Here is a 12,216-nt window from a genome sequence, read left to right on the forward strand (position 1 = left end):
GGCCAAGGGGAAACTGGATGTGAGGGCTCAGGAGAACAGACCCATGCGGGATCCGTCTCCTCCACGCAGGCACCTGAGGGTGGAAAGTCAATCCCATTTGGAGAACGAAAACCCTAAGGAGCGCTCGGTTTGGATGGCTGGGGACCGTTTATTCCCGGTTCAGCTGATGGGAAAACCTGTGCCTGGCAGCCCCTGATTGGTGGAGAGGAAAATGGTGCTAGTGGGGCGGAAAGAGGGTTTGGCCAGCCTCCTGCTGCCTCCTCCACCTGTAACTCAACCCTTCGCGTCTCCTCTCCACCCGCGGGACCCTTCCGGGCGCAGGCAAGGTGCAGAGCAAACAAAAACCTGGAATATAGTGAAGCAAAAATCAACCTTAGCCTTGCGTTCCAGGGCCGTTCATCAAATGTGAGCGATCCGCAGGCAACGTGCTCCAGGTGGAGCGGGTGGGAGCGCCTTTCTGAGCCTCCTGCCTCCCCGGCAGCTCCCCGAGGGACCGGCTCTACCCCAGACCCCACGCCCCCAGGTTGGCTCTGACTTAGGGGTTCCCCGTGAGGAGCCAGAAGGAAAGCAGAAGGGAGGAGGGGAGGAGGGAGAGAGGGGAAGGTGTCAGCCCAATCCTAGCCGCTCCATCGCCACGAGTCCCCGTGACCCTGAACTTGAGGTGAAGCGCAGAACACCCCCACCTTTCTGCCTGGAGCCGGGGTACAGCCCCCCCATCCCCGCCCCCCAGGCCCACCCCCATCCGAGGAGAGGAGTGAAGCGCGCCCGGCGCGGGAGGCAGCTGGCGCGGGGCGAGGGGCGGGGAGAGGCGCTGACAAATCAGCCGCGGGCGGAGGGGAAGGAGAAGGAAAAGGAGAAGGAGGAGGAGAAGGAGGAGGAGAAGGAGGAGGAGGAGGAGGAGAAGGAGGAGGAGGATCCCGACGACGAGAAGGGGACCCGAGACAGGGGACGAGCGACCGAGAGCAGCGGCGGCGGCAAGGCGGGCTGAGGTGAGACCCGGGTCCGAGCCTGGCCTGGAGCATCCTTGGCTTTCTCCCCGCCTTCCCTCCCGACCCCCGTCTGTCTGTTTCTCGGGGATCCTCTCGTGCTGGGGACCGGGAGTGGCCATCCGACGACAGGTTCGCGGGTTCGCCCCCCACGACCCCAGCCTCTCATCGCCGGGTGGTGCCGTCTGCAGCCTCCTCTGGGGACCACCCTCTCCGGGCCGCCTCTGCCCTCCGGGTGCGCTCCGAGCCCCTTCTGCCCCTTCCCCCCGACTGCCCCTTCCTCCCCATTGAAATCCTATTTGGGGGTCGTTTTAAGTGTTTTGAAGAGGGAAGCCGCAAAGGGAGGAGGTAAGCACCGTGGTCTTGGAGGGGCACCCGCTGGGCGCGGGGTCACCTGGCACCCTGGCCAGGCGCGCAGCCAGGGACCCCCGCGGGCAGCCTCTCTCCGGGCTGGGTGCCTCTCCCTGCGCTGAACTGGAGGAGAGTAAGTTGGCCAGGCTTCCCTCCGGCTTCCGACATTGCCTTCCTCTCTCTTCCTCTCTCTCCGAGGCTGAGAAGTCAGGCTTCTCCTCCGAGAGCAGCTTTTCCTTGGGGGAAAGCGCGGATGCTGGAGGGAGCGTGAGCATCCAACTTTCTCCTCTCTCACCTTCAACCCCCCGCCCCTCCTTCTCGAACTAGTGGTTGTGTTCAGCAACTAGTTAAATGGGAGTGCAGACAGGGCAAGTCAACAGGTTAAGGGGTTAACAGGTGCGGGAGCGGGTGGCCGGGAGCCAGGAGAACGCCCCCTCCGGCGGCAGCGCGCGCCTGCCGGCTGCAGGCGGGGCGGTGGGAGCGGCGCCTGTTCGGGGGAGATAGCCGGGGGCTGGGTGGGTGGCTGGGTGGGTGGTGGGGTGGATTAGAGCTGGTGTGGGTGGGCTCCCAGCTGGCCTGAGGTTCAGCCACACCCAGGAGCGCAGTTCTCTCCCCTCCCCTTTCCCGATCGGCCAATGTGATCTCTTCTAGGATTCGTTTTCAGAGTGTCCCTGACCCCCATGCCTCCAGCTCCCGTCTCTTCCTGTGATCTGTCCTCTGCAAGCACTTCTGACTGACACCGTCACCCTGCGGACCCTGGGAAGTTATAAGAGGGGGAGTCCATCTTTTCATGCAACTCCACTTGGGAAAGGCAGTGGGAACAGCTGAGATGATTCATCCCGATCCATGTTCAGGCAGCTAGACTTGGACTAAGCCAAGATGGATGGGGCATGCTCAATTTTTAATGCAAAAGCTAAAAATAAAAATACAAAAGGGCTTCTTTGTCCAGTGGTTGAAGCAAGGGTACACTTAAAAGAGCCTCACACTTTTGGGAGTTCTGCTGATCTCTCAGGGTGTTTCTAGTCTGGTTTTACCCGAAAGTTCTCACTCAGCATGTATTTTGTGTCTTGCAGTGTGGTGTAAAGGAATTCTCATTAGCCATGGACGCATTCATGAAAGGACTTTCAAAGGCCAAGGAGGGAGTGGTAGCGGCTGCTGAGAAAACCAAACAGGGTGTGGCCGAAGCAGCAGGAAAGACAAAAGAGGGTGTTCTCTATGTAGGTAGGTAGCCCGGGTGTCACTTTGATATTTATGACTGGTGCCTTAAGGTGATTGATGCTCCAAAGGCTGATATTTCATTTTTGCGTCATCACTTGTCAAAAGGATGGATTGAGTCAGTTCTGTGTGGGTAGGTAAATGTGTATATTTGAGCTAATAGTAAAAAGTGAATGTAATCTTTTGGTTTTTTTTTTTTTTTCCAGCTCACTGAATTTTGCAATAATTCCAAGGACTTTCCTTGTTTCTTTTAAAAATGTTTATGTGCCTAAATGACTATTTGGGAGGATTTTTTTTTTAAATCAGTATTTTAATATATGATCAAGAATGTTTTTAAGAATCAAAATCATTCAGGGGTTTTTGGTTTCTCTTATCATTATGAAGACTATTTGCTGATTCTTTTTAAAAAATAAGACTTTGATATGGTCCTGGGGTACCTGACAAGAGACCAGAAAAGGAAAGAATAGAAATGTCTTTGGGCCTAGCCAGTGGCCATGGACAACGGGGGTGGGGGGGGGGGCATATCTAGGGAGGGGTTTGGGATGGGAATGGGGAGATAAGGACAATTTTGTGAGACCATAATCAATAAAAATATATATATAATTTAAAAATGTTTTGAAACTAAAAAAAAAAAAAAAAAGAAATGTCTTTGGTGGAGTGATTCCTTGAGATCACTTGGCAAGCTGGAGACTGAGAGCTCAAGAAAGTACTTGAGGGCTGCTATTAACATCTCAGAGACATGTGTATAGTTCATTACTCAAATAATACACAAAATAAGTAATGAGATGGATGCTTATCATTTGTACTTTTCCCTAAATCCCCACTTTGGAGTATTCATGAAAACCTTGACTCTTTTTCTTAAACTATGTTAGAGTGTGTATTATTTTACAAACTTCAGATTCTTTGGGGAAGGAACAGACACACATATATACACTCTCATCCACAGGGACACAAACGCATACATGCACATAAGTGCACACAGGAACAGACACACATATATACACCTCATCCACAGGGACACAAACGCATACATGCACATAAGTGCACATATGCACACGCTGCCCATGCCGCCTCTCCTCTTCCTCCTCTGAGGTCCTCGACAGACTCTGGTGGGCCCTGTGGCAGCAGTATCCACAGGAGGAGCAGGAAGGTGGGAGATAGGCCTATTGAGTGGTGTAGGGTTCTCCGCCCACATCTGTGGGGTGAAAGAATGCTACACTGTCTCCAAAATAGATGGGCTGGAGAAATGTTATTCTTAGAATGAGTTTTATGAATAATTCTCATTATTTTTTTTCTCATGGTTATAGACTCTTTTATATTAGTTGATCTTAACACAAACCTTCAGTTTAATTACTTTCAAGAACTTAGAACATATTTTTAGGAACTCATTGAATTAAAGTGTTACAAGAGAACAAAATTGATGTTAACTTCAAGTTCTTTCTTGGGAAGTGTAAATTACGTCTTTTTTAGATGGAATTGGTAATTCTAAATCAGTGACATGCAGGTAATTAATATCTTTATAGTTGTTCTCAGTTTTCCAAGTTATGCAGCTACATGCGTACAAGTATTCTTTGATTTCAGATACTTTATAACTTTAAAGTTTTCTTTTTAATAATAACATTCACTTGATTAGTTTTTAGTGAGCCCAGAACTGTTGGTAAACTTTATGTAAAGGTCTAGAGCACATGTGTCAAACACAAGGCCCGCGGGCCAAATCCAGCCCGCCAGGCCTTGCAATGTGGCCCGCACCGCGCTGTCATCACTGCACTCCGCTGTCAGTTTATGACATTGTCAGTTTATGACTGTTCAGTAAACCATTCGGCCCGCGATTTAGGCTGGATTTTAGATTTTGGCCCCTTCTCTGATTGAGTTCGACACCCCTAGTCTAGAGAATACATTTTTAGGCCATTATATCTCTGTCTCAACAGCTCAGCTCTGCTGTTGTCATGTGAATGAAGCCATTGACAATACTTAGTGTGACTGTGTTTCAATAAAACTTTATTCTTACCAAAACTGGTGGTGAGTTAATATAGCTCGTAGGCCGTAGTTTTCTGACTCCTGGTAAAGTAGAACATAAACTTTATATTAGACAAAATTAAATTCTAGTCCAGACTACACCACTTACTACCTCTAGGCTACTAGGGAAGTTGTTATGTACATTTCTCAGTACCACTTCTCTCATTTGTAAAAATACAATTTAGACAAACGTAATTACCTTGCAGAGATTTTGTGAGAATGTCATGCTAAAACAAAACATATTAGTAACAAAGCATACTTTAAAAAATTTAAACACTTTATTATTTAGAGCAGTTTTAGGTTCATAGCACAATTGAGAAAAAGGAACAAAGGTTTCCTATGTACCCCCTAACTTTACCCATACATAGCTTCGCACATTATCAACATCCCTCACCAGAGTGGCAATATTTGTTACAATTAATGAATTAACTGGCAGAGCATTATAACCCAGGGTTCATAGTTTATCTTACAGTTCATTCTTGGTGTTGTACATTAAATAGGTTTGGGCGAATGTATCTATCGTTATAGGATTATACAGTGATTTCAGTACCCTAAAAATCCTCCGGGCTCTCTTTATCCCAGAGCAGAAACTTTAATGAAGCCTAGTTAATTGATTCTTTCATGGATTGTCTCTGCAGTGTTGTATCTAAAAAGTCATTGCCATACTCAAGGCCATGGAGGTTTTCTCCTATGTTACATTCTTGGAGTTTTATAGTTTTGCATCTTACATTTGAGCTACAATACCTTTTGAGGGTGTTTATTATTGTTGTTTTGTGAAAGGAGTAAAGTCTCTGTCTAGATTCCTTTTTGTTTTTGTTTTGTGTTTTTATATGTAGATTTCCAGTTGTTCCAGGATCATTTGTTGAAAGGATTATTTGTGCTCATTGTATTGCCTGCGTGCCTTTCTCAAAAACCAGTTAACTACATTTATGCAGTTCTATTTTGGGGCTCTGTTTCATTGATCTATTTGTCTATTCTTTTGCCGGTACCACTCTCTAGCTTTATAGTAAGTCTTGAAGTCAGATAGTGTCAGTCCTCTAACTTTGTTCTTCTCCTTCAATATCATATTGGCTATTCTGGACCTTTTGTCTCTTCACATAAACTAGAATCTTTTTGTCAATATCCACATAATAACTTGTTGGGATTTTAATTGAGTCTGAGCTGAACTATAGATCAAGTTAGGAACATCTAACATATTGACAATACTGAGTCTTCCTATTAGTGACCTGCCTTCTGACCAGCCAGTAGTTATGATGCGCACTGCATCAGGGGGCAGACTCTCAACACAGGAGTGGCTGAGCGACAGCAACTTTGCAGAGTGCCTTCGTGCACTCCGGGACCCCTCAGAGGCTACTGGAGAGCCAGTTTCAGCCCAGTCCCTGCCAGGCAGGCCAAGGGACCCCACCACTCACTCCACAGATGCCCTTCAAGCCATGGCACCGCCCCAGGTGCGGCCAGCCAGGGAGGGACCACCAGAGGCTCCAGGGCATGTCTGGCCTGTCTCTCCCAGTCCCGCCCTGCAGCCACCTTCTAAGTAATTTCCTTTTAATGTGCATGAATCCATGCACAGGGCCAATGGTATCTCTATATTAATTTAGTTATTTGATTTTATTAATCAAAATTTATACAGATATTATATCTATTCTGTTAAATTTGTACCCAAGAATTTTATGTTTATGGTGCTAATGTAAATGGGATTGTGTTTTTAATTTCAGATTATTCTTGCTCATTGCTAGTATATAAGAAAATAACTGACTTTTATTTATTAACCTCATATCTGCAACCTTGCTAGAATTAATTATTAGTTCTAGGAGTTATTTTTTAAAATTATTCTTCTGGATTTCTACATAGACTATCGTGTTATCTGTGAATGAAGACAGTTTTTCTCTTTCACATTCTATATACTTTTTATTTTGTTTTCTTGTCTTACTGCATTAGCTTTGACTTCCAGCATGATGTTAAAAAGGACTGATGAGAGGGATATCTTTGCCTCATTCCTGGTCTTAGTAGGAAAGCTCTTTGTCTCTCACCATGAAATATAATGTTAGCTGTAGGTTTCTTATAAATATTCTGTATCAAGTTGAAGAAGTTACCCTCTAGTTCCAGTTTACTAGAAGTTTTTGTCATGAATTTTATCATAGTTTTCATGAATTTTGCATTTTGTCAAATACATTTTTGCATCTATTGTTTTCATTATGTGATTTGCGTTTTAAACCTGTGGTATGATGAATTACTTTAATTTTCAAATGTTGAACCAGCCTTGCATGCCTAAAATTAATTCCACTAGGTTCTGGGGTTTAATTCTTTTACACATTGTTATATTTGATTCACTAATATTTTGTTGAGGATTTTTGTAAAACATACTTTTATATGAAGGAGCCATGGTTATTATCAAATTAAGTTCTCCAATAGAATAATTACTTAGTCAACATATATATTTTTATCCTTACAAACCTATTATCAATTACTAGTTTGGAAAATAGGAAGTGACTAAAGAAAAAATTCTAATTTCACTGTGGCTAAAAAAGTTTTGCATACTGTTTTCATGAACTTCATGAGAAAGGAATTTTTTTCTTTTATAGTATTATACTTTTGACAACTACCTTTTTTAAAAACATTTTTATTGATTTCAGAGAGGTAGGGAGACAGAGAAAGAGAGAGAAACATCAATAATGAGAGAGAATCATTGATCAATCATTGGTCCCCTACTGGGGACCGAGCCCACAGCCCAGGCATGTGCCTGGGACCCTTCAGTCTGCAGGCCAACGCTCTATCCACTGATCCAAACCAGCTAGAACAGAAACTATCTTTTGATTAATTAAAGAACTATCATAAGGATCAGTGTTATTTTTATGATTTTTCTTTTTGAGTGATATTCATGTTTTCAATCAATATATTTCAATTTAATAGAAGATAATCAACCAAAAGGCTGAGAAATTATACATTGAGAGTCAACTTCAAAAGCAGATGGTTCTCTTTAGATAATGATAAGTATTACAATAGTAAAGGAAAAAAATAATCTTTCAAAGTGTTCTAACACCACTTCACTTACTAAGCAGTAGTGTCTGTGAATATGGATTGCTATAAAGTTCTCACAATACCTCACCTGTGCCAAGTTGGTAAATTCAACATGACATGAACAGCATAGTTGAGTTCTGGCAACTGATCATTACTTCCAACCTTTTTCACTCTGCAGTTTTGTGAACTGAGGGAGAGGATGGGATGTGTGTAGGCCACCTCAGCTCAGGAAAATTGCTAGTACTTATGTCCCTTCAGCTTTCATATTTTTCTAGTCACATTTTGTAGCAATGTTTTTTAAATCACTGGCCACTCATCAATTAAAGTTTAATTAATGGATCGTAATAAATTATTGACAGTAAACAATAGGTCATTTGTTTGATAAGAAGCAACATTATCAAGATTCTCATTTATCTTTGACTCAGGATACATTCCATGACTTAGCCAAAGGCCAAATTCTCAGGTACTACTGAGGAAGAGAGAAAAGCATTTCTTTCTGCTAGTCATTTTTAAACATATGGGTTGCAAAGAGTGACAGGTGGTTAGTAATTAGAAATATTCTCTCAAATCCAGGCTGTTTTCATTTAATATAGTTCCAGGACACATGGATTCAGAAACCACAGTTAATTAAATAAAATGTGTCCCTAACAACACAGTTCAAATTTCTGTTACCACAACACATGAATTGTGAGTGACTGCATAAAATACAAACCTTGCTCTTAGCTCTTCAGTCCACAGGTCACTACATAAATAACAGAAACCCACTGTGATACATGACCAAATCACATTGTTTCTTTCAATGCCTATTGGTGAAAGAAGCAATGTGATTTGGTCATGTATTTTATTGGTCACATCTGCTAGTCAGTTCATATAGACAGCAAAGCTCACGGTTATGTTACATCCATGTGATATTTCACAAAAATGCATAATTGAATTAGGAAATTGGCCCTAAATGATGCAAGTGTAGCAAAGAAAGTGAAAAATGCTGAAAGTAAAATTTGATTTAAACATAAATTTATTTATGGATGAAGTAGCTGGCTGTGGGAATATTGACATCGCTATAGTTCAAGAGACTCTAGATGTGCAGCCAGAGGAACTTATTGAAGCTCTAAGTATCGACATGCACATAAAAGTGGTTGTGATGAATAAGGTGAGGATGCCCCAGAGGAAGTGGCCCACAAAAACAACTCACTTTAAAAGAACAGAGACATAATGATGACAATAAATGTACTAAGGGTAACATTTTAAAAACTGATCCAAATTTACAAATTTACAACTAAGGTTTAGGAAACATGTTGCTCCATCTGGGAAGTTATAGAATGAGAACAAGAATACACACAGTATTTAAACTACTTGTTAACTTTTTTACAAATAAATAAAATATTTATTCTCAATGTATTAAATTATAATATACTAAGTAAAGATTAGTTTTACTAATTTTATTCCTCTGTGCATTTATAAATGACTAAGAGCTTTTAATGTTTTAACAAAAAATGGTAGAAGTCACAGAACAATGGTAATTTTTACCACTCATTGACTGATTAATTCTAATTTTTATCATTGATTTTTAAGGTCACACTTCACAACCTCAATTCAGTTTGCGCATAGTCATTTTATGATCTCATAATATTATTCAAAGTGAGCCTTGCCTAAAAAATACACCACACATACACACATACAACATCATGTATATAGAGAAAATGTATACACACACTTTGAATAATTATAAAGGCAGTGCTTATTAAAATATATTTCATTTTCACAATTAAGCTATCATCTTTTAAATATGTATACATTTTTGGAACACCTTGTATGTGGGTATATGTATGTATTTAAATATATATAAAATACTATCCTATATTCTGTAACATCTGCACAATTTCATTTATATGAATTATGATCCAGAAAATCTGAATCCAGAGTTTATGTTTTTAAGTACAAAACTATAGTTATTGGGTTTTCTTTGAGAATTTTTATTAGTCTATTTGAGCCAAATTGATGATATATGCTGGGGGGCAAGATATCAAATGCTCCTTTGTTTTATTTTTATTGGAGATCTTAAATATTCAAAAATTGGAAGTTCTTAAATATATATAAATAATTTTATTAAATGTAGAAACTTTCATTGAATGTTTTGCATAATGGGAATTTAAATATGATGCATGCAAATTTTACTTAATGTCATATTGATATATTTTCGTAAATATATTTAATGAACATGTTCAATATTTTCCTGTATATTTATTTAGATCAACTTATCTATCATCTTATTATTAAAATCATGAATGTGTACTTCTAAAATTTTACATAAATTTGGAAGTAGAAATTGTCTCAAACCAGTGTTTTTCAGATTTCATCTATGAATTACCTGCTTTAGATCATGAGGGTTGTTAAAAATGCAAATATCTGTACATTATATTTACTGAGTGTTTGAGGCTCTGACTCAGTCGTCAGCATTTATATCTATTTTTCACACAATTAATTCTGATGTACTCTTCAGTTTAAGAACCAGCTTCTCAGAGATTATTTCATTAATTTTATGTATGAATTTTATTGATAAGGAGACTGAGGCTCCCTTACACTTTTTCCTTTGATTTAAAATGTGTTTACATTTATTTCTAGCATATTTAGTAAGGGTTTGAAAAACAGTGCATTTTAAAACTAAAGATTAGTAAGCAGCTTAATATCCAAATATAAGTTTAAATATTCACATATTTTGTCTTCACTTCTTTATATTATTTTATGACTGATTGAATTACATTATTTGACTTATAATATAGTATAGTGAACCTCCAATCCATTGTTATTTTTCCCCAAAAATGTTTTATTAAAAAACTGGTATTAATTACACTGAAAATGCTATTAGAGGACTTAAATTATTAACAAACTTAGTTTTAATAAAAATATTAATACATTATTTGTATAAAAGGTGGTCAAAATTTGGAGTAAGTTCCTGTCTTTTGCCATCTTGAAACTAGTGTTAGTAATACCTAAATGATAAAATACTCAATTCCTTCTAAAGGTTTACCTGGTTTAGTGGAAAGAACATGAGAGTCATTGAGACCTTGATTTGAATGTGTTTGTAGCCAGTTATTACTTATGCAAGTTTAGAAAAATCATTTAACGTTTATTTGTAATTTGTTCATATATAAATTGAGCATAATATACCTATGAGAAGTGTTACAGGTATCAAATAAGATGAGATATAAAATGACTTTTACGTAATAGGTGTTCAATAAATGTTGATTCTTTCTTTCCTCCCGCTTCTACTTGTATTTCATGGGTGAAGTAATCTTGGTTGTGCTGGATTTTAGTAAAGCTGCCACAGTTCTGGATCCAAAATAATCTTTCCACTCACCCTGTGGGGTCTCACCCCCACCTCTGTAAATTGGTATGTGAGGTGGGACACAATGGGATAAATAGTCATCATGTGTGCTAACAGCTCAGTTGGAGAGAACCTCCTGTTAGCTTTCCTTCCTTCTTTTGCAGTGATAGCTGAATTTCCTTGGTTTAGGTCTTTTGGCCCCCAGGATATCTTTGTATATGAGCTTCTACAGATTGAAAATTTGTTTCAATTAGTTGTATTTAAAATGAGCTATTAGTGTTGTAAGTCCAGTTTGAGACTTATGGTTATGCATTTGTTTGATTTTATAGGCTCCAGAACCAAGGAAGGAGTGGTCCATGGTGTAACGACAGGTAAGCTCCATGGGCTGTATCCAGGGATGATGTGGAAAATGCCTTGCAAGCTGTGTAGCCCCAGCACTAACCATTCAGAATGTCAACAACCACTGTACCTGTAGAGGAGCAGTCTAAGGAAACCTCAGCTCTGTTTAATCCTAATCCTTTATTAAATATTTTAAATAGGTAAATATTTGTTATCTATACTAATAAAAGAGAAATATGCAAATAGACCATACATCTGCAATGCCCACCAACCAATCAGGAGTATGTATGCAAATTAACCAAACAAAGATGGTGGGTTAATTTGCATATGCAGGCACAGAGCGGCTGGACAGGGTGGGACACCTGTTATGAGGGTGAGGGTGGAGGATGGAGGGAGCTTCAGGAGTGGCACTCCAGCCGGGAACAAAGACTTGCAGGCTTCCAGGTGGCCAGGAGGGAAGCCATGAGAAGGAAGGCCTATACTTGCATGAATCTGTGCGAAGGGCCTCTAGTAAATAAATAAAGCAATATATTTAACTGTCAGAAATAATGAATCTGAATTGACTATCTATGTTCAACTTACAAAGTTGTATGGAATATGAATATTCTGACATATTTTTCTACCTACAATATCCAAGGAAAATAAATTCTTCCTATTAGCCAATCCTAAGATAAAACCCTAAAAAAATCAGCCTTTAACCCTGTCTTTTTCACCTCAGGACATTATTATTTCAGTTGCCAACTTCATGTATCACATTATAGGGAAATATGATAGTGTACTTAATCTGGACTTATGGAATGATATCTTTGAAGGTGCTTTAAAGATCAAAACATAAATTATGATATAAGCTTACCCAGTTTTTCCCTCCTGAGTGTATGGTGTAAAAAACTTCCTATTGAGATTTTCTGAAATCATTGATTCTTATAAACTGAAATTTACTACATTTAATCAAATACTTAATTTTCA

The 12,216-nt window shown here is 40.0% G+C and overlaps 1 protein-coding gene across 1 annotated transcript in view; it reads left to right on the forward strand.

Moving 5' to 3' along the window:
* The first annotated feature begins 208 nt into the window (after positions 1-208).
* The window catches only part of SNCA (synuclein alpha), a 102,727-nt gene continuing 90,719 nt past the window's right edge, over positions 209-12,216 (forward strand). The window contains exons 1-3 of the mRNA XM_084882343.1: positions 209-989; positions 2,411-2,558; positions 11,241-11,282. Of these exons, the coding sequence (XP_084738469.1) occupies positions 2,438-2,558; positions 11,241-11,282 (163 nt within the window). The 5' untranslated portion in view covers positions 209-989; positions 2,411-2,437. The remainder of the gene's footprint in view (positions 990-2,410; positions 2,559-11,240; positions 11,283-12,216) is intronic.

The sequence above is a fragment of the Pipistrellus hanaki genome (genome assembly GCF_964339955.1).
Source record: "Pipistrellus hanaki genome assembly, chromosome: 1".
Taxonomy (NCBI): domain Eukaryota; kingdom Metazoa; phylum Chordata; class Mammalia; order Chiroptera; family Vespertilionidae; genus Pipistrellus; species Pipistrellus hanaki.